This window comes from Bos javanicus, chromosome 7 (assembly GCF_032452875.1).
Source record: "Bos javanicus breed banteng chromosome 7, ARS-OSU_banteng_1.0, whole genome shotgun sequence".
Taxonomy (NCBI): Eukaryota; Metazoa; Chordata; class Mammalia; order Artiodactyla; family Bovidae; genus Bos; species Bos javanicus.
Genome location: NC_083874.1, coordinates 33,967,230 through 33,990,964, shown reverse-complemented (window position 1 = coordinate 33,990,964; position 23,735 = coordinate 33,967,230). Strand labels below are relative to the sequence as shown.

Sequence of the window (23,735 nt, the reverse complement as noted above, 5' to 3'; positions counted from 1 at the left end):
TCATGGCAGCCTAGACTGTGGAGCTATAATGTTATGTGAGTGGTGCTGGAGTGTTCCCTCGGCTCAGGCTGGGGACCAGAGCAGTTGAAGAAAACTAGTCAGCCACCCAGGTGGTTTCAGTACGCCCTCTCTGCCCTGCCTTGAGAATAAGTAAGTGTTCACTCACTCCTGGAGTCCAGGCTTCCCATAACCCTCTTGTCTCAGTGGCCTTCCAGTCAGCCATGGGGGCTTGTCTTCCCTTTGTTGGACACCCCATATGTGGCTTAAATTGCTCAGTCCCCCAGGAAGGTCTCTCCCTATACCATCTCCCTTTTCCTTTGAGTCCTCTCCCACAGGTCCTTACCTGATTGCTTTTCCTCACTTCCTGCCTGATTACCTGTGGGTCTTTCTTATAGTCTTGGTTGAATAGGAGTTTTTCTGTTAGACTCCACTTAATTTTCAGTGGAGGTGTATTTTTGATGAGTTTGTGTGGCAGGTGAATTCTGTGTCCTCCTACTCTACCATCTCAATTCGAGTCTTCAGTTTGGTATTACACCCTGTTTTTACACAGTTCCTTTTATCTGAGGCAGTGTGCAGTGTGTGGTTATGTGAGGAAGTTTGGCTTTTATTTTAAAGACAATAGATAACCACTGAAGGACTGTAAGGAGAGATATGATCAAATGTGAATTTTGGAAAGCATCAACTCTGGCTCCTGTTTGTAATGCTTGGATTGACAAGGGAATGAAATAGAGGGAAGGAGATTTTGTAAGAGACTTTTGTAATAATCTAGGTTGGAGAATGTGGTTGATTGAAAAGGATTGTAGGCATCAGTAGGGATATAAGTGGAGAAACTGTAGGGATGTGAAAGGAGTAGGCTTGGTATTTGTTTAAACATGGAGTTGATTATCTTGGGATATCATCTGTAGTTTGACAGCTATTTATCAGTTGCTTCCTAACATCTAGGCTTTCTGTTAGGGTTACGAATAAATGGAAAATGAAACAAATCTGGACTGTGCCCTTTTGGAGCATATAACCTAGTTGTTGTGGAAGGCAGGCTATAATAAAAAAAAGTACACAAATAAATGTATAATTACAACTATATGTAATAAACAGTACAGATGAAACATACTTGATACCATTAGAACTTAACATAGAAGGATGTGGCATAATCAGATTAACTCTGGGAAAAAACAGCATCAGGCATAATATGGAGCATGTGTTAAAGTTGGTCAGAGTGAATGTGCAGGTAACTAGTTAGAGGGCTGTTGTGGTAGTTGAAATAAAATGATGGCAGCTTAGGTAGAGGTGGTGGTGGAAAGATAGACGTGGAAGAATCAGAAGCAACTTAGGAGATGAAAGCAACAGCAACCTACTTAACCTCAGCATTATTTTATTTTTTTAATCATCTTTCACACCCAGGCAGGTACCAAGATCTTTGATTTTCTCCCTTCAGTGCGTTTAGGATCCTATTTCTGTCTACCTCATTTCGATCACCATTATCTCTCACTTTCCAAGTGTTCTCTCTGCCTCCATTCTTGCTCCCCTCCGATCTGTTCATCTCACTGTAGCCAGAATATTATTTCTGAAATGCAAGTGTTTTTGTCACTTCCCTATTAAAAAGCCCAAATGGCTATTCGTAGACTTCAGGATGAAGTAAAAAACTTTTTGTATCTTCTGACTTCTCTCCATGTCTGCCTACTCAAGTCTTGTCACATTTAGACACTAATTTATGAGACAGGCCTCATGCTGAAGTTTCTGCCATGGCAGTTGGGTGGATAGTACCATTCATTCATGTAGGGAACAAAAGAGAAACAGATTGGAAAAAAAGATTATGGGTTCACTCTCAAACAGGGATAATCCATCAAGAAATCACCAATTAAATAATGAAAAGAAGAGTCCATGAAAGAACAAAGTGGTTAGAAGGAAACATTGTCTCATTGAAGCCAATAAAAGTTCAGTAAGGAACAGAGTAATGGTGTTGATTGTTTGCTTAACAAATGTTCATTAAATGATTGAAAATTGTTACTTTTTTCCACCTAATTTATCAGAATTACTAATATTTCAAATTTGCTAACTCAGGCATTATGATTGCTTTTAATGTTTATGACTCAGCATCATATTGAAAATTGTTCTAAACCATGCATTTATTTAGTTTGCTGATATTCCAGTTGAAGTTATGTTAAATTCTCTCATGTTTTCATATAATATATTACTTACGGCTTTTAAAACAGTATCATTTATTTATTATACATTTATTATTTTTACTTTCCATTTTAGGAAAATTAAGATGTGAAGCAATTGTTGCTGATATCCTGGATAAAGGATCCGGTTTAGTAATTCTTGTGGATGGTAACTAATTTCCAGTTCTTATAATAATATTGTTAAATTGATAGCCTTTGTGTGCAGTATACTTTACCGTAGAAGTTGATAAATAAGTTTCTATTTATCTTCCGATTTGTGAGAAAGCAAGATTAGCATTCTAAAAATTTACAAACTCTTTTAGAAAATAAGGGGAGAGTGGGGCATTTCAGGGGATTTGTGACAACATAACCAAAGTAGAGATGAGAAATGTGGCTGGTCTAGTGAACACAGTGGGGAATTATGCTTCCTGGAGTATGTTTTAGCAGGAATGAATACAAAGACAGCCCTCAATTGATAATTAGGCTGTGTTGTAAATATTCTTTTGTATGTTAGCTCTTTGGAACTGGGAACCTATTTGACTCCTGAATCATTCTTATAAGTGGTAGTTAGGTTTTTAACCTTGCACATTCAGACGTATTGAACTCATAATGTGGTTCAAACACCATAGCTACATTTTATTTGCGGTGGAAAAAAAGGTTATAGTAGTTTAATAAATATTGAAATACTAATAATTAAACATAAGCCAAAGACACCTTGCTTAAAATTTATCATTTAAAGTTTAAGAACAAAACCAAGAAAGATTATCAAAAAATTTGGAAATATCAGTGGAAAGTTTAATAGTAATCTGGTATTTGGAATATAGGTTTTATCATTTTGTTCTAATACATACCTAAGAGGTTATACTGAATATGTTGTTTTGAAACTTGCCTTGTTTTACTTAATAATATATTTAGAACATTTTTAATGCTTGTAAATATTTTCCTATTACATGTTTTTGTTAAAATTTCACCATAGACACATAGAACATGAATCTTTTCTCTCTGCTTTTCCTCTTCTTCCTTCTCCCTCTTCTTTTTTAGATATTTGTATTTTCTTGTCATTTCAAATGTTGGCTAACATTTGGCTACAGTTCTCCCAGTTTTCTTTTAATCTTCCCACCATTCTATCAAATGTAACGTACCACTGTGAAGTTTTGTGGTAATCTTAGCTTTAGTTTTTACTCTTGTTTCTTGATCTACTCCATTTATTTACCTATAGCTTGACAATGGATAATAATGTATTAGAATTTGTAGATAAAATATAGATGAAATTAGATATCCAATTTTCTATGTAATAAAGATGAATGTTTTATTTTAAATATAAATAACCATGGCTTTTCTTATTTTTGTCCTAATTATATTTTTCTTTATGTTATTCAAAAGCATATTCCTAATTTTACAGAGCTGGAGATTTAGATGCTGTTCAAACTCTCACAAGGATAGTAGTCAGTAGTAAAAGGAACAGCTATCTATCATTTATTACTTGCTTACTTATTCACTAACGTGCTCACTCATGTCATTTGTTCATTGATTCATTAATTAATGCATATTTATTAGGTGCTTTTTCTGTCCCAGGTACTATTCTAATTGCTGGGAGTATGATATGAGCAAAAGAGTCATGATCCTGCTTTCCAGAAGTTTATACCTTCATTCTTGCTATTTCCTCTTTTATATTTTAGGCTCTATTGAGGGCTTCTGCAGAATGTTTGAAAATTTTAGAGAGTGGTTATCTGCATTTTATTTTTAATCTTACTGAATTTTAGTGGATTTACAATGTTGTGTTAATTTCTCTTGTACAGCAAAGTGATTCAGTTATACATAGATACATTCTTTTTCATATTCTTTTTCATTATGGTTTATCACAGGATATTGAATATGGTTCCCTGTGCTATACAGTATGACCTTGTTTATCCATCCTGTATATAGGATGCATCTGCTAATCCCAAACTCTTAAGCCATTGCTTCACCACCTCCTCTCTCCCTAGGGAGAGAACAAGTCTGTTCTCTGTATCTCTGAATCTGTTTCTGTTTTGTAGATACATACATTTGTTTTGTATTTCACATTCCACATATAAGTGATATCATATGACATTTGTCTGTCTCTCTCTGACTTAACTTTGCTTGGTATGATAATCTCTAGGTGCATCTGTGTTGCTCACATGGCATTATTTCATTCTTTGTTATGGCTATGTAGCATTCCATTTTGTGTGTACACACACATTTTGTGTGTACGTGTGTGTATCTCACGTCTTCTTTATCCATTTATCTGTTGGTGGATATTTAGATTGTTTCCATGTCTTGGTTATTGTAAATAGTGCTGCTATGAACATAGGGGTGCATGTATATTTTTGAATTACAGTTTTTTCTGGATATATGCCCAGGAGTGGGATTGCTGGATTATATGGCAATTCTATTTTTAGTTTTTTGAGGAACCTCTATACTGTTTTCCATAGTGGCTGTATCAATTTACATTCCCACCAACAGTGTAGGAGGGTTCCCCTTTCTCCGCTCCCAGTCTAGCATTTGTTATCTGTAGACTTTTTAGTGATGGCCATTTTGACCACTGTGAGGTACTACCTCATAGTTTTGATTTTCATTTCTCTAATACTTAGTAATAGTAAAAAATCTTTTCAGGTGTGTTAGTCTGCTTTTTATAGTGGAATTGTCTGAAAAGTTCAAGAAGGAGAGAACTGAAATATGAAGGGCAGTTGGGAAGTTTTACAAGAAGGTAGAGGAACTGCTATTCCATAGATAAGAAAGGATTTGTCAAGATCTTCCTTTCTCTGCCTTCCAGAGACTGGTAGTGTGTATGATTAAAATGAGTGCTCTGTAACCCAAACTTGGGTGTCTTTAAATTGCAAAACCTTTTAGTAATTGAATTTTGTTTCTGAAACATTTACAGGTATTGCTGATCATATATTGGTTAACTGGTTATATCTTTTGACAATAATTTCTTTTCTTTCTTCTTTCATTTACTTTTCAGTCTACACTTACTCTGGGGAGGAACTTATATGTTATAATCAGTTCTCCATCTTTGTTGTTGGTTCTGGAGGCTCTGGTGGAAAACGGACATCAGACAAGGCCAAGGTAGGCTATGACTTCATAAATGACATATGTGTGTCATTAAGGATGCTTATCTGTATTTTGAACTTACTATATGTATAATTTTATAGAGTAGGGCTTTAGTAATCTAAACTTCCTTGAATCAGAATATGTTCTTGGATTTGAAGTGCTGTTTATATTTGTATATTTTAATATATAACACGTTATATGTGTTACAGGCTGAGGTAAGTGTAATGTACAAGAGATAATTACTGGAATACCTTTACTTATACAAACTTTGTCTGCACCCAGAACTCTTTAGAAAAACCTAACATGTACAAGAGATCCTGGTGTAAATGAAAATCTTCACTCATTAAATGTCTAGAATATTTCTTATGTATAAAACAATTCAAATTACTGTTGAGTTCTCAAAATCTGCCCCAAACAATATTTTTCCTAAAAATATTTTGTAATTTGGATTTTACTCCAGTTTAACCTGGCCTTCACCTCTGCCCTCAGCTCTCAGAATAGGGCCACGCTATCTTCCTAGGCAGAGCAGGCCACTCATTTTTCTTATTCCCCACTCCTACCTTCCCTATCTTGTGAAGCAGAAGCTCTATTACAGGTAAAAGTGGCTGCAAGTTATGGGGTTCTCTTCCTCCACCCAGCCCCCATTTGTACTGTGGAGAGTTTTGTTCTACGATGGCATGCTAAGAATACTAGGGCTCTGATAACTCTTGCCCCATCCTGCTCATAGGATGAGGGTTCCCTGCTGCTAGAGGCAAGCTGAGAAGACCAGAAGCTCCTACTCCTGCTCAGTCCCCTTCTTATAAAGTGAGGATGTCACTTGGAGAGAAGTGGGCCACTGTCCTTGCCCTCTTCTCTGTTGCAGTGGCGCAGAGGTTTTGCCTGGAGGCCGAGGCAGGCTCTAATAATAGCTCCGAAGCTCTTCCCAAGGAAACTGACTCATTTTGGAACCAAATAATTGGAACCAAAAGTAAGGATGGTTTCAAAAACAAAGTTACTTTAGTGATAATCAAGAGGAGTCTGGTAGCTCCATGGAAGCAGTAAGTAAACTAGTCCAACTAGAAGTTTGCTAGAGAACTGTGCAAGGAGACAGCTAAGAAGAGTTGTCATGGGATCATTTTTGTTGTTGTTCAGTTGTTAAGTCATGTCTGACTCTTGGCAGTTCCACGGACTGCAGGATGCCAGGCTCCTCTGTCCTCCACTGTCTCCTGGAGCTCAAATTCATGTCCACTGAGTTGGTCAAACCTCAAAGACTGACCTCAAAGACCTCCCCTGGAAAGAAGTATTCTTTTGCATTGGGAAGAGTCCCTGTTTGTTGCCTAGAGAATGGACCTGGTTATATAATTCCTTTCATTATAGAGAGTCATTTCAGGGAAATCATAATGTAGATGAAGCTCACAGTTACAGAATTTTAAAGGTCATTATGTGCTGAATATATTTAAAAAAGATTCTTTTTATCCAGCTTACAGATTTCATTACAGTCAGCCCTCCATATCCATGGGTTCCACATCCGCAGGTTTTGCATCTGCAGATTAAACCAACCGTGGATCAAAAATAGCCAGAAAAGGTGACGCCCCTCCCCGCTCCCGCCGCCCGCCCAGGCCGCACCCACTGGAGGGCGGTGCGCCCGGGCCTAATCCTCGGGCGGCCGGTGCAGCGGCTTTAAGCGGGGGCGGGACTGCGCGCCGTGCAGCCGCGACGGAGACTGGGACTCGGCCGGGGGCCTCTGCGGGCGGCCGGCCGCCGAGGTCGGGGCCAGAAAAAAAAAACAAAAACCAAAAATAGCCAGAAAAAAAATTTCTAGAAAGTTCTCAGACTATTTACACAGTATTTACATTGTAGTATGTATTACAAGTAATCTTGAGATGATTTAAAGTGTATGGGAGGATGTGCATAGGTTATATGCAAATACTGCCCCATTTTGTATAAGAGACTTGAACATCTGCAAATTTTGGTGTCCTGGAAACCGAGAAACAACTGTCCATTGCAACATGCTTGTTTGTCAAATACCAATTTCGGTAAAGAGACTAGCAATTATTTTGTTAACTATTTAACGTGTCGTGTTTTTTTTTTTTTTATTTTTATTTTTTTATTTCAGGCAGCTGTAGCCATACCCAATAGACCTCCTGATGCTGTACTTACAGATACCACCTCACTTAATCAGGTAACAAGGTGTTTTTGAAAAGTGGTAAAGCCATCTGGCTCCTGGCACTTTAACGTGTAACTCTTGATACCCTGTAAATCCTATGAATTCAAAAGTAGTCCTAAGAATTCAAAAGAATTCTACATAATAGAAATAACAGCATATTTCTGTAGTTGAAATTTGTTCTGTGTGAATTTTTACTTAACGGTTGTTTTTCTCCACTAGATATCAGAAGAAAATATTTGTGGTTTTTACAAGTCAGTTGAGAAGGCATCATGTTTTGTTGGCGTGGATTGCTTGCCTTAAAAAGATTGCCTAGCTTTTCGTTAAAACTTTAGAGAACAGGATAAAATAAAGGGCAGATTTTAGTTATCCTGTCTTCTGTTGGAAAAGAAAGCTGAGCTGCACTGCGTAGAGACAGATTAGTTTCTGCCAACTTTAGTGGACAGGTACAATAAGGCATCTTAGAAGGAGCAGGTGATTTAATCTGTTCTGTTTGGCATGAATAGTATGTTTTCTGATGAAGGAGATAAAATACCCTGTCAGTTAACAGATTCTGTAAGCATGCAAAGATTTATTTAATAAACAAAAGGTGACCTTGAAGATGAAAAAGCAACTTTATTTTTGAGAGTTATGAAGGTTCTTCTTTAAGATGGCTAGGATACTAATCATGCAGATATAGAACAGAATACATAAAGCTCTGAAGTAATGCAGTGAATAAACAGGTAGTGACAGCAGATTATTTATAAAATTCACTTATTTTTTGATACTAATTTTGACATATTGATATGAGAACTTCTGCAGGATTTATGTTTACTAACAAATAGAAATATAACTTCATGAGCTAGAAAGAATTAAGTAATTGTATTGTATTAAGTAATAATTAGTAATTGTGTTTTTTTCAACACTATATAATTGGGTGATAGAATAATACTTTTTATCACAGATTAGTTTTTGCCTTTAAATGTTCTTCCCATCCCTATTTCTTATCAATTTCTTAAGAAAACACTCATATTTATGTATAATTAAAGCTTCACAGTGAAATGAATTTTATTGTGGCACTGAAGAACAGAAAAGACTTTGTGGTTTCATGGTTCACAAAGTCCAGCAATGCTCCATTATTCTTGGGTTTCTGAAATAATAAAATATATCTGCTGTAGATAAGAAAAGCTGAATAGTTTCCATGGTTTGAGTTTCTTTATACAGTAAGCAGAAAGATTTTCTTTTTCTGGTTTTTCAGATGAATAGAACTTTTCATTAGCTTTTAGCCAACTTGAATACTTTGCTGTGTGACAAAGAACAGTTTTTAAGTTAACACATATTTTTTGTATGAATAATGGGCACCCATCATTTCACAGAGGTTCCTGGCCATTTGTATCACATGGTCATTTGAGAATGTGATTAAAAACAATATATAATTTGTTTAAAAACATTTTGCATAAAATTTTACATAAAGTTCAGGGGATTTATGAGCTATTTTAAATTAGATCTGTACTGTAGGAGACACAAATCAAGAAGTGTGATCTGTTGACAAGGAACTGAAAGTACACTTAGAATTAATGTGTATATGTCTTAATAACTAGGGCATCTATTCCAAGCAATGAATGATTGAAGACAAGGCTTTGAATTGTAGAGTAAGTGCTGTAGACATTCAGAGAGGTGTTACTTATTGGAGAATGATACACAAAAGAGTTTAATAGGAAAAATGAGACTTCTGAACTAAACTGGTACATAGATATTCTCTCTTATCAGAGATGTAAAACTTGCAGTATGGCCTGAATGGGGATAAGAACTTAATAATGATAGCAGATAAGAGCTTGATGTATGTACAAGGAGTAAGAATTAGAGAATTTACACTGGAGAGTGGCCAGAGGTGATTATGGATGAACAGACCTTTAAGGAGAAGTGGGAATGGAATGGATTATGCCACTATAGCATAAACTGTTTGCCAGGTATTTAAATTAAATGAGTCATTTTTCAGTCAGTAAGAGAACTGGCAATCATGGTTTTAGCTCTACCAGTGTCACTTCTGGAATATTTTGTTTTTCATTTCTTTAGGAGAATTTCTCGATCTTCAAATTCGTATGATATTACAAGTATGGTTCATGGTTAGTCATAATTAATAAAGAGAAAATTCATCCCCAATAACCTAGAAAGACCAAAGAGTAGGAAGGTAACAGATGTCAGACTTTGTATTTGGGAAGAAAGAAAACAAATATCTTTAGTTTCCCCAGTTACGTATCTTATACTACTTATTCTAACAATTAGAATTTTAGCTATCATCTTTGTCAAATAAAGTTAATCTTTGGAATATTGGTTATGCTATCCATTAAAATGTAATTCTTTATTAAATTACCAAAGGAGAAGGTGTCAGACACTGAATAGATTATTGGTTTTGGCATCAGACAGACTGAGGTTCAAATCCAGCTCTGGATTTGGGGTTTGAAGTTCGTCATTTTTTCTATTTGTATGTAACATGATGATATATATTTGCCTAATGTTTTATTTTTTTAAATCGTTTCTAAAATTTATCATTTAACCCTCTACAACTTATACAGAATCTTGTAAATCACATCTATTTGATAATTGTTGATTTGATTTAATTATTTTAGAAGCCACATAAAGGAAAAGAACACTGATTCATTGAAAAGGTGAATAATTTAGAAAACTATTGTGTGGAGTGATGGGAAAGAGAAAGAGTTTTTTAAAATGATGTAAAGCATATTAAAAAGTAAATATTTTCCTGTGAATTGTAGGAAATGTTATTTTCTGTAGATAAAATTTATTGAAAAAGAATGATCAATAATTAAAAATAACAAAAAACACTAAGAAAATCAGGTATGCTGACATGGCTAGCCTTTATAAAACATTTTAATAGTCTTGGAAAGCTTAACATAGCAATTGATAAGAAAGAGTTCTTGAGGCAGACTCAAAGTTAATACACAGATACATTAAAATACTTACTCTTCGGGATGGGGAGCGCATGTATACCTGCGGAGGATTCATTTTGATATTTGGCAAAACTAATACAATTATGTAAAGTTTAAAAATAAAATAAAATTGGAAGAAAAAAAAAAATAAAAAAAAAAAAAAAAAAAAAATAAAATACTTACTCTTAGCTTTTTTTGAATTGTCTTTCCTTCAGTACTGAAAAGTACTTTTTTTTCATTTGACCAGTGCACAATTTAAATGCTGACAAGTATAGAGAATTTTTGATCCTGCTGTTATCTTTGTGTGTGTCTGCTCAGTCGCTTCAGTCATCTATGACTCTTTGCTACTCTGTGGACTGTAGCCTTCCAGGCTCCTCAGTCTATGGGATTCTCCAGGCAAGAATACTGAAATGGGTTGCCATGCCCTCCTCCAGGGGAATCCTCCTGACCCAGGGATGGAACCCTCATCTTCTGGGTTGCCAGCGGTTCTTTTCCACTGAGCCAGCTGGGAAGCCCTATTGTTATCTCTTTTTGCTAACCCTGCCTTATCCAAGTACAGAAGTGATGTGAAGATCTGGACTAAGCAGAAATGTAATCTTAATGGCAGGCTACTCGTCTCTTGTTTTTTTTTTTTTTGCAGGATGAGCTGATGTCAGGATTTAGTGCACCCAGTCGATTGAAAGTTTATTAGACGTGTTTGATGTTTATGTGTCTAGCATTGGGTTATAGGCTTCAATTTAAAACACCCCACAATTTATGCCACAAGAAAGTTGGCATAAATTTTGCTTGCTTAGAAGAGGCTATAAACATTTACACCTTGTCTTCATTGTGTTTTAATGAGAGTAGATCGATGGATTCCTTTTTGTGAATTTCTCCTTAGGCAGTGGTAACCAGTGTTATTCCCAGATGTAGTTCTTGGTTCCCGTTGCTATTTTTGCACAGTCTTCATCCCTTCCCAACTGATTTCAGTGGCAGGTGTTACAAAAAGCATTTGATTTATGCTTAACCTTTTTTTTTTTGTTAGAAATAGTTATTTTTTAATCAAAGCTAGAGTTAGGTATATTACGATGCATTTCTCGTGCAATAACCAGTCATATTTTCTGTTTTTATTTTAATGTATTCTAAGAAAGCACTGATATGCTAGTTACTTTTATAATTCTCTCTCCACAGGCTGCTTTGTACCGCCTCAGTGGAGATTGGAATCCCTTACACATTGATCCTAACTTTGCTAGCTTAGCAGGTGAGTTGCTAATAATATATACCAATGAAAATACTGAGTTAGACAAGGCTGTGGTCCTAGTGTGATTAGATTGACTAGTTTTCTGTGAGTATGGCTTCAGTGTGTCTGCCCTCTAATGCCCTCTTGCAACACCTACTGTCTTACTTGGGTTTCTCTTAGCTTGGACCTGGGGTATCTCTTCACGGCTGCTCCAGCAAAGTGCAGCCGCTGCTCCTTACCTTGGACGAGGGGTATCTCCTCACCGCCGCCCCTTCTGACCTTGAACGTGGAATAGTTCCTCTAGGCCCTTCTGCGCCTGCTCAGCTACCGCTCCTTGGAGGTGGGGTTGCTCCTCCCGGCTGCGGCCCCTGGCCTCGGGTGTGGGGTAGGTCCTCCGGGCCGAGGCCCCTAACCTCGGACACGGGGTAGCTCCACTCGGCTGCTGCCCCTGACCTCCCCTGACCTCGGACGTGGGGTAACTCCTCTTGACTACCTCCCATCGGGCATGGGGTCCTCCCGGGTTTTGCCCCTGACCTCGGATGTGGGGTAAAAAGCCCCTTGATGCAGGTGAAAGAGGAGAGTGAAAGAGTTGGCTTAAAATTCAACATTCAGAAAATGAAGATCATGGCATCTGGTCCCATCACTTCATGGGAAATAGATGGGGAAACAGTGGAAACAGTGTCAGACTTTATTTTTGTGGGCTCCAAAATCACTGCAGATGGTGACTGCAGCCATGAAATTAAAAGACGCTTACTCCTTGGAAGAAAAGTTATGACCAACCTAGATAGCATATTCAAAAGCAGAGACATTACTTTGCCAACAAAAGTTCGTCTAGTCAAGGCTATGGTTTTTCCTGTGGTCATGTATGGATGTGAGAGTTGGACTGTGAAGAAAGGTGAGTGCCGAAGAATTGATGCTTTTGAAGCGTGGTGTTGGAGAAGACTCTTGCGAGTCCCTTGGACTGCAAGGAGACCCAACCAGTCCATTCTGAAGGAGATCAGCCCTGGGATTTCTTTGGAAGGAATGATGCTAAAGCTGAAACTCCAGTACTTTGGCCACCTCATGCGAAGAGTTGACTCATTGGAAAAGACTCTGATGCTGGGAGGGATTGGGGGCAGGAGGAGAAGGGGACGACAGAGGATGAGATGGCTGGATGGCATCACTGACTCAATGGACGTGAGTCTGAGTGAACTCCAGGAGTTGGTGATGGACAGGGAGGCCTGGCGTGCTGCAATTCATGGGGTTGCAAAGAGTCAGACACGACTGAGCAACTGAACTGAACTGAACTGAATGAAAATATTAGCTCAGTTATCTAAATAATAAAGACATTGCTACTTCTGACTGGCAGTTTAACTGGTGACATTTAAAAAATAGCCCTTTGCTAATATGTTTATGCAAAGGATATGGAAAGGTAGGAAGTAGTATTCAGAAAATGGTGTCCTTGAAATTCAGATTATGGTGGAAGGTAGCTCCTGCTAGTGCAACGTCTGTGTTAGGACCATGGGGATGAATATCTGAGTTATCATGAAGGACAAAGTCCTTGGAGGACAGAGCATGAAGGGCAAGGTCATTGGAGGGGAGAGCAGAAAACTGAAAGGTTGAGGAAGGATCGTCTACATACATGGATATTGAAATCACCATGGATGATTTCATGGCTACACCCAAACCTAACAAAATAATTCTTTGTGTCCCCAGATCTCTGACACTCCTTTCTTGTTTTTTTTTTTTTTCTTTCTTTGTTTAGTTCATAATTTTTCCCCCAGGAAGTATTATTTATAAAATATTTTTCATGTTTCTTAAAATACATGGTATGATTCAGGTTAATGCAGTTTACAAATTATTTTTGAAGTTCTGAATGAACTGTTGTTGGTTTTTAAACATGAAATGTGTCTTTATCTAACTAAATCATCTCTCTTATTTTTAGGTTTCGATAAGCCTATATTACATGGATTATGTACATTTGGATTTTCTGCCAGGCATGTTTTACAGCAGTTTGCAGATAATGACGTATCGAGATTCAAGGCAATTAAGGTATGTGTAAATTATTAATTTAAATATTTGTTCCTTTTTAGTGTTAGAGAAGAGAAGGACTCTTCAGTTCAGTTCAGTCGCTCAGTCACGTCCGACTCTTTGCGAGCCCATGAAACCATAGCACGCCAGGCCTCCCTGTCCATCACCAACTCCCGGAGTCCACCCAAACCCATGTCACTGAGTCGGTGATGCCATCCAACCATCTTATCCTCTGTTGTCCCCTTCTCCTCCTGCCCTCAATCTTTCCCAGCATCAGGGTCTTTTCAAATCAGTCAGCTCTTCGCATCAGGTGGCCAAAGTATTGGAGTTTCAGCTTCAACATCAGTCCTTCCAATGAATACTCAGGACTGATCTCCTTTAGGATGGAGTGGTTGGATATCCTTGCACTCCAAGGGACTTTCAAGAGTCTTCTTCAACACCGCAGTTCAAAAGCATCAATTCTTCAGCACTCAACTTTCTTTCTAGTCCAACTCTCACATCCATACATGACCACTGGAAAAACCATAGCCTTGACTAGGTGGACCTTTGTTGACAGAGTAATGTCTCTGCTTTTTAATATGCTTCAGTTCAGTTCAGTTCAGTACTCAGTCATGTCCGACTCTTTGCGACCCCATGAATCGCAGCACGCCAGGCCTCCCTGTCCATCACCAACTCCCGGAGTTTCAAACTCATGTCCATCGAGTCGGTGATGCCATCCAGCCATCTCATCCTCTGTCGTCCCCTTCTCCTCCTGCCCCCAATCCCTCCCAGCATCAGAGTCTTTTCCAATGAGTCAACTCTTCGCATGAGGTGGCCAAAGTACTGGAGTTTCAGCTTTAGCATCATTCCTTCCAAAGAAATCCCAGGGCTGATCTCCTTCAGAATGGACTGGTTGGGTCTCCTTGCAGTCCAAGAGACTCTCCAGAGTCTTCTCCAACACCACAGTTCAGAGGCATCAATTCTTTGGCTCTCAACCTTCTTCACAGTCCAACTCTCACATCCATACATGACCACAGGAAAAACCATAGCCTTGAACTAGACGAACTTTTGTTGGCAAAGTAATGTCTCTGCTTTTGAATATGCTATCTAGGTTGGTCATAACTTTTCTTCCAAGGAGTAAGCGTCTTTTAATTTCATGGCTGCAGTCACCTTCTGGAGTGATTTTGGAGCCCACAAAAATAAAGTCTGACATTGTTTCCACTGTTTTCCCATCTATTTCCCATGAAGTGATGGGACCAGATGCGATGATCTTCATTTTCTGAATGCTGAGCTTTAAGCCAACTTTTTCACTCTCCACTTTCACTTTCATCAAGAGGCTTTTGAGTTCCTCTTCACTTTCTGCCATAAGGGTGGTGTCATCTGCATATCTGAAGTTATTAATATGCTTAGTCTATATTAAATTTATATATGTATATATACAAAATATGTATAAATATATATTTTATGTAACTAAGAAGGAGTCTTAGTAACTTCATTTAAAGTAGGTAGTGTACTGAAATTATTATTTTTATTATTTCATTGACTTGGTATTCAGAAAGTTTTCTTTTCATAGCTATAAATACCTCTAATACACATGTATCATGAAGAATATTATATATGGTTATATTTTTAGCAGATTTATTATTTTATAAATAATCAAGTAGTTCAGATCAGATCAGATCAGTTGCTCAGTCGTGTCCGACTCTTTGCAACCCATGAATTGCACCACGCCGGGCCTCCCTGTCCATTACCAACTCCCAGAGTTCACTCAGACTCACATCCATCGAGTCAGTGATGCCATCCAGCCATCTCATCCTCTGTCGTCCCCTTCTCCTCTTGCCCCCAATCCCTCCCAGCATCAGAGTCTTTTCCAATGAGTCAGCTCTTTGCATGAGGTGGCCAAAGTACTGGAGTTTCAGCTTTAGCATCATTCTTTCCAAAGAAATCCCAGGGCCGATCTCCTTCAGAATGGACTGGTTGGATCTCCTTGCAGTCCAAGGGACTCTCAAGAGTCTTCTCCAACACCACGCTTCAAATGCATCAATTCTTCGGCACTCAGCCTTCTTCACAGTCCAACTCTCACATCCATACATGACTACAGGAAAAACCATAGCCTTGACTAGACGAACCTTTGTTGGCAAAGTAATGTCTCTGCTTTTGAATATGCTATCTAGGTTGGTCATAACTTTCCTTCCAAGGAGTAAGGGTCTTTTAATTTCATGGCTGCAGTCACCATCTGCAGTGATTTTGGAGCCCAGAAAAATGAAGTCTGACATTGTCTCCACTGTTTCCCCATCTATTTCCCAAGAAGTGATGGGACCGGATGCCATGATCTTTGTTTTCTGAATGTTGAGCTTTAAGCCAACTTTTTCACTCTCCACTTTCACTTTCATCAAGAGGCTTTTGAGTTCCTCTTCACTTTCTGCCATAAGGGTGGTGTCATCTGCATATCTGAGGTTACTGATATTTCTCCCGGCAATTTTGATTCCAGCTTGTGTTTCTTCCAGCCCAGCGTTTCTCATGATGTACTCTGCATATAAGTTCAATAAACAGGGTGACAATATACAGCTTTGACATACTCCTTTTCCTATTTGGAACCAGTCTGTTGTTCCATGTCCAGTTCTAACTGTTGCTTCCTGACCTACATACACATTATCAAGAGGCAGATCAGGTGGTCTGGTATTCCCATCTCTTTCAGAATTTTCCACAGTTTATTGTGATCCACACAGTCAAAGGCTTTGGCATAGTCGATAAAGCAGAAGTAGATGTTTTTCTGGAACTTTCTTGCTTTTTCGATGACCAGCGGATGTTGGCAATTTGATCTCTGGTTCCTCTGCCTTTTCTAAAATCAGCTTGAACATCAGGAAGTTCACAGTTCACATATTGCTGAAGCCTGGCTTGGAGAATTTTGAGCATTACTTTACTAGCGTGTGAGATAAGTGCAATTGTGCGGTAGTTTGAGCATTTTTTGGCATTGCCTTTCTTTGGGATTGGAATGAAAACTGACCTTTTCCAGTCCTGTGGCCACTGCTGAGTTTTCCAGATTTGCTGGCATATTGAGTGCAGCACTTTCATAGCATCATCTTTCAGGATTTGGAATAGCTCAACTGGAATTCCATCACCTCCACTGGCTTTGTTCGTAGTGATGCTTTCCAAGGCCCACTTGACTTCACCTTCCAGGATGTCTGGCTGTAGGTGAGTGATCACACCATCGTGATTATCTGGGTCATGAAGATCTTTTTTGTAAAGTTCTTCTGTGTATTCTTGCCATCTCTTCTTAATATCTTCTGCTTCTGTTAGGTCTGTACCATTTCTGTCCTTTATCGAGCCCATCTTTGCATGAAATGTTCCTTTGGTATCTCTGATTTTCCTGAAGAGATCTCTAGTCTTTCCCATTCTGTTGTTTTCCTCTATTTCTTTTCTTTGACCACTGAAGAAGGCTTTCTTATCTCTTCTTGCTATTCTTTGGAACTCTGCATTCAGATGCTTATATCTTTCCTTTTCGCCTTTGCTTTTCGCTTCTCTTCTTTTCACAGCTATTTGTAAGGCCTCCTCAGACAGCCATTTTGCTTTTTTGCATTTCTTTTCCATGGGGATGGTCTTGATCCCTGTCTCCTGTGCAATGTTACGAACCTCATTCCATAGTTCATCAGGCACTCTATCTATCATATCTGGGCCCTTAAATCTATTTCTCACTTCCACTGTAGAATCATAAGGGATTTGATTTAGGTCATACCTGAATTGTCTAGTGGTTTTCCCTACTTTCTTCAATTTAAGTCTGAATTTGGCAATAAGGAGTTCATGGTCTGAGCCACAGTGAGCTCCTGGTCTTGTTTTTGCTGACTGTATAGAGCTTCTCCATCTTTGGCTGCAAAGAATATAGTCAATCTGATTTCGGTGTTGACCATCTGGTTATGTCCATGTATAGAGTCTTCTCTTGAGTTGTTGGAAGAGGGTGTTTGTTACGACCAGTGCATTTTCTTGGCAAAACTCTATTAGTCTTTGCCCTGCTTCATTCCGTATTCCAAGGCCAAATTTGCCTGTTACTCCAGGTGTTTCTTGACTTCCTACTTTTGCATTCCAGTCCCCTATAATGAAAAGGACATCATTTTTTGGTGTTAGTTCTAAAAGGTCTTGTAGGTCTTCATAGAACCGTTCAACTTCAGCTTCTTCAGCGTTACTGGTTGGGGCATAGACTTGGATTACTGTGATATTGTATGGTTTGCCTTGGAAACAAACAGAGATCATTCTGTCGTTTCTGAGATTGCATCCAAGTACTGCATGTTGACCATGATGGCTACTCCATTTCTTCTGAGGGATTCCTGCCCACAGTAGTAGATATAATGGTCATCTGAGTTAAATTCACCCATTCCAGTCCATTTCAGTTCACTGATTCCTAGAATGTCGACATTCACTCTTGCCATCTCTTGTTTGACCACTTCCAATTTGCCTTGATTCATGGACCTGACATTCCATGTTCCTATGCAATATTGCTCTTTACAGCATCGGACCTTGCTTCTATCACCAGTCACATCCACAGCTGGGTATTCTTTTTTCTTTGGCTCCATCCCTTCATTCTTTCTGTAGTTATTTCTCCAGTGATCTCCAGTAGCATATTGGGCACCTACTGACTTGGGGAGTTTCTCTTTCAGTATCCTATCATTTTGCCTTTTCATACTGTTCATGGGGTTCTTAAGACAAGAACACTAAAGTGGTTTGCCATTCGCTTCTCCAGTGGACCACATTCTGTCAGACCACTCCAGCATGACCCGTCCATCTTGGGTTGCCCCATGGGCATGGCTTAGTTTCATTGAGTCAGACAAGGCTGTGGTCCTAGTGTGATTAGATTGACTAGTTTTCTGTGAGTATGGTTTCAGTGTGTTTGCCCTCTGATGCCCTCTTGCAACACCTACCATCTTACTTGGGTTTCTCTTACCTTGGGTGTGGGGTATCTCTTCACGGCTGCTCCAGCAAAGCGCAGCCATTGCTCCTTATCATGGACGAGGGATATCTCCTCACCGCCGCCCTTCCTGACCTTCAACGTGGGATAGCTCCTCTAGGCCTTCCCGCGCCTGCGCAGCCACGGCTCCTTGGACGTGGGGTTACTCCTCCCGGCCGCGGCCCCTGGCCTCGGGCATGGTGGTGTCCGGTAGCTCCTCCCGCCCTCCGCCCCTGACCTCAGACGCAGGTGAATAAGATCAGGCGGCTGCAACCCACGCGCTAAGCGTGGCCAAGAGGAGCCACCCCATGTCGGAGGTCAGGGGCAGAAGCCTAGAGGACCCCACGCCCGAAGGGCAGCAGCCAAGAGGAGTTACCCCACATCTGAGGTCAGGGGCAGCGACCGAGAGTACCAGACTGCGACAGCGCAGAAACGGCCGAGAGAAGCTCCCCTGCTTCCCAGGTCAGGGGGGACGGCCGAGAGGAGATCAAGTAGTTAGGAGCATGCATATGTCAATATATATGCCTTAACAAAAACTTGTGGTATACCTTTAAAAAATTATTATTATTTTGTTTAATATTTTATAATTTACCTTAATTAATTAAAAATGTTAACTGGCTGCATTTGAACGTTAATAAACATAAACTATAATTATATCAGTATATTAGCTTCAAGTTTTCATCCATTATAAATTACAAAGAAAACTGTCTCTGCACAGTATCTTTGCATAAATCAAGACATACACTTAAAAAAAAATCATTAAGACAGTGTCAAATAACTCCAAAAAGCTTTATCAGTTTGTGCTCCATGCAGCAGTGGAAATTTATTTTCTGATGTTTTGTCTTTGATAACACTGATTATTCTCATTATTAAAACTATTTTATAGTGATGATTATAAAGTTTTTATTATTGTCCAATAATATGTACACAGAACAAATAAAATCATACAGAAAATTATGAAATAAAAAGTAGAATTATTCTTTCCTATATGCCAACCCCAGATCTTATTCCCCAGACTTAATTCGTACCACTTTTAATTGCTTCTTTTTAGTTGTACTAATGGTTGCCTGTATAACTTTGCTTAATATGGTTATTCTTCTATGTCTTGATTTGTCAAGAGTGAACTGTTTATTGATTCTATACTTAGACAATTAACTTATACTAACTATAATCTTTCTTTTCTAATTTTATCATATTACTGTTTTTGTGAATTTAAGTATAGTCAAACCTATTTCTTCCTTTTATGCTCTCCAACCTCCATCCGAAACTACCCCCCTCCCCAAATGGAAAAACTTTATATTAAAACATTTTTAACCCTTAAACACATTTTCTTTTAAAGGTTCGTTTTGCAAAACCAGTATACCCGGGACAGACTCTGCAGACTGAGATGTGGAAGGAAGGAAATAGAATCCATTTCCAAACCAAGGTATGAGTGAGGTGGTTAGAGGTACATTGTTTCATTAACCTGCTTTTCCATATCCTGTAATTATGTTCTATCCTAGCATTCTTTTGGTTAATAACTATGGATATGAAGTAAAACTTAGGAATTAAAAAAAATCAGTGGTAATTTTCAATTGAAAATAAGATGACTCTGTACCTTGTTTTTTATTTTCTGTTTTATTCTCAACTAAATTGGTGCCTGTTAACATAACATTTCTGAAAATCCAACCAACCATATCTTTTTGGCTCAACTCATCATTCAAGTTGTCAGAATATAATCTTCAGAAACTTGAAGGCATGATTCATAGACAGATATAAAATAAAAATGTGATGAAACTTTAATTCCTTAATGAGGGTGTTAGAAAGATGATAAATCTGGTTCAAAGGAGAAGTAGTAACAACAGGGTTTATGTAGTCTAATGGGGAAGGCATTCTAAAATAACTTTACTGAGTTAAGAGATAAAACAAGTTAATTGTTCTATAGAAGAATAAAACCATATCCTTTATGGTTATATTTTCTACAAGACAGAAATCATATGCATCTTGATCACACAAAAACCCACAAATTAACATCTTATGTCACAGAATCTGAGCTTAATCAATAGTAAGTAACAAGACAAATTAAAGTATATCTCCCTATAGAGTTAAGTGCTTTTAGTGGTGAGGCTGTTAGCAGTGCTCCAGTAAAATACTAAAAGAACATACAGTCCTCCTTTTGTAAGTTGTTTACAGATAATTTTTGTTAACATCGTTGACCAGGCTGATACCTTTTGGTCTGATCATTTGTACTACATAAATGTCTTGTGTTGAGCAATTTAAATAACACCACGAACAGTAATAGCAGCTTATAGTTACTGAGTACCTGTGAGCAGCCTATCCCATTATCTCTACTATGCATAACAACTCTACCTTTAATTTGGAAAAAATATAGGTTCAGATCTTTTAAATAATTTGCTCATGGTCACATAGAAAGTGGTAGAGCTGGGATATACACCTTGGTCTGCCTGGCTCAGCACTCAGTTCCTAGGTCCTCACAATTTTTTCTTTAAAACTGTACCATGATTTCTTTCATACATAAATACCTTTCCAGAACTGTTCTTTGTATGGCTGCCTTACTGCTTATTACTTCCTGCTGCTCTCAGTGTCATTTTCCTGATTCACTTATGCACACTGTTTATTTCACTTTTCAAATTTCCTTTGTCTTTTCAGCATCAGTTGAAGCTCTGCCTTGTCCTCAGAGGCATTCCCTTACCACTCCCCTTTCCCCCATTCATACAAACACACATCCTGGCTTTCCTCTGAAATCCCCTTGGAATAAATGTTTGTACCACATATTCCAGAACCCTCTTATTTTCTAACTATTTCATGTAAGTTTATTTTTTGAATAAAATTATGAACCCTAAAAGAATTAAGGACCATGAAAACAATTATGGGCTCTATTTTCTCATGATGAACAATATAGAAATAATTTATATAGATAAAAACTTAAAGAGTTGAGTAGTAGTTTAATGTTTAAATATAACACATTCTTGTCATTTTAATAAATTCTAAGCACATCTTCTTATCTATTCAGTATATTTGCTATTTTTTCCCCCAGTGATTATAGAGGTATTCTTTTTCTATTAGCTATTTGTGGGAATCCTTTCCCTTCCTTAGTTACAATAGAGTAATTTTCTAAAGTGCATTTTTTCCATAAATTGTTTCCTTTCATGCTTTCCACTATATATAATTTGAAATAAAATGAAGAAATTGTTTGAAAGATCTATTTTTCTGAAGTATAATGGAAAATAGGGGAGAATGATCTTTCTGATTGTTAAAAATCAGTTTTAATAAGTGCTACCTTAAGTTTTAGACATTATCCTATACATTCGTAGCAGTACCATAATTTTATAAAAGAATACTATTGGAATAATTTTAGGTGCCATATTAGGAATTAGAATTTGAGTTCTTTTAATGAATATTCTGAAAAAAGGCTATTCAAGTGTTTACTTTGTACTGTGTATAGTTTCTAAATAGAAGGTCTGTTTCTACCCAGTTTTGTTGTATATTAACCAAACAAATACACTTTGAGTACCCTGCCTCATGTGGATTATGTGCCATGCCTTTTACTATTTATAAGAATTAAGCAATTCTCATCCTGGCTCCCCACTAGACATACTTATATTGCAAAATAAATCCTCCAAATACCAATGCTCAGACTCTACCTCAGACCATTTAAATTGGAATCTTTGGAGATGGGACCTGGTCGTAAGTATTTTTGAGAAAGGCTTCAGTAGATTCTATGGTTAGGGTTAATTACAGTTTTAATAAGTCAGTGAGCTTTCATGTTTATTCCTGTTGACATTTAATTTATGAACTATTTAATTTGGATAATTTTCTCTTTCATATGAAGAAAAATGTAAATTTCTTTTAAAAGACTTTATAGCATTTCACAATAAAATTTCATTTTCATTGGCCTCATCAGAGTGAGCTGTTTTTACCCCCCCAATCCCCAAACCCTTTATAAGGTCCAAGAAACTGGAGGCATCGTCATTTCAAATGCATATGTGGATCTTGTACCAGCGTCTGCTATTTCAGCTAAGACACCATCTGAGGTAGGTTATAACCACTAATATCCAAGTCATGGCCTTCTCTGGTAGCTCAGCTGGTAAAGAATCCGCCTGCAATGCAGGAGGCCCTGGTTTGATTCCAGGGTAGGAAGATGCCTGGAGAAGGGATAGGCTACCCACTCCAGTATTCTTGGGCTTCCCTGGTGGCTCAGACAGAAAGAATCCGCCTCCAGTGCAGGACAGCTGGGTTCGACCCCTTGGGTTGGGAAGATCCATTGGAGGAGGGCATGGCAACCCACTCCAGTATTCTTGCCTAGAGAATCCTCATGGACAGAGGAGTCTGGAGGGCTAAAGTCCATGGGGTCACAAAGAGTCTGACAGGACTGAGCACAGCACAGCATCCAAGTTATAGCCTGATTTATGAATTTCAGTTGAGATTACTTTAAGAGTGTTCAGTCTACTTTAGAAAATTCAGAGCTATGAAAGATTCTTAATTCTTGAACTAGAGACCGTTAATTCAAAACTGCTTGGAAGAAAAGGAATATTTTGAAAATGACAAATTTCTAAAAAACTTTTTTTGTGGTGATACTAGGGTATCTTTTAAGAGAATATAATTGATTTTCTAGTTTGAGAGTAAATAAATCACTTGTTTAATAAGAAATCTTAAGTAAATAGTATTTTGGAGAAAGGTTAAAAAGTTAAATATTTTGTACCTTTTTCTTGATTTAAAAATGTGTATAAAGCGTTCAGTGCATATATAAAAGCAATAGCATATATATTATTTATTAAAACATTTGTATTACTGTCTATTAACATGCTGAATTAATAAAAATATTTATATTCTGTCTCCAGAATATTAACTTTGTAATGTTGAAGTTTTCAAATCCATGATATTTGTGTTTCATTAGTCATATTATCACATAACTGAATGAAAATTAAAATTTCTTTAAAAAGAATCTAAGATCAAAAACGTAAGAAATTTTAGAGCTAGAAAGAAATTCAAGTTTCATGTAATTTAGTCTCATTTTACAAATGAAGAAATGAGATCACAGAAGTCGATTAATTTGTCCAGTATCTTCCTGCTGAAGTCTATTAGGATATAAGTTGTTAAGTTAGTTCCTAGTCTACTTGTAAAATATTATTTATGAATTCTGATAAAAGTAAAATTCTTTTATTAAGGGGATTGAGGTTCTGGATAACATAAATAAATAGAAAGGTGTGAAAGAAGACTAGGGTAACAAAAACTAGTTTGCCTTATTTATGTGCAGGTTTTTAAAAAAATTACCTTATTGCACATT

At 37.8% G+C, this 23,735-nt stretch overlaps 1 protein-coding gene across 2 annotated transcripts in view; it reads left to right on the top strand.

Moving 5' to 3' along the window:
* The window catches only part of HSD17B4 (hydroxysteroid 17-beta dehydrogenase 4), a 134,279-nt gene that overhangs the window by 61,558 nt on the left and 48,986 nt on the right, over positions 1–23,735 (top strand). For both annotated transcript variants that reach the window (XM_061422987.1, XM_061422988.1), the window contains exons 15-21: positions 2,257–2,328; positions 5,143–5,246; positions 7,327–7,392; positions 11,472–11,541; positions 13,445–13,551; positions 19,788–19,874; positions 22,396–22,482. In XM_061422987.1, the coding sequence (XP_061278971.1) occupies positions 2,257–2,328; positions 5,143–5,246; positions 7,327–7,392; positions 11,472–11,541; positions 13,445–13,551; positions 19,788–19,874; positions 22,396–22,482 (593 nt within the window). The remainder of the gene's footprint in view (positions 1–2,256; positions 2,329–5,142; positions 5,247–7,326; positions 7,393–11,471; positions 11,542–13,444; positions 13,552–19,787; positions 19,875–22,395; positions 22,483–23,735) is intronic.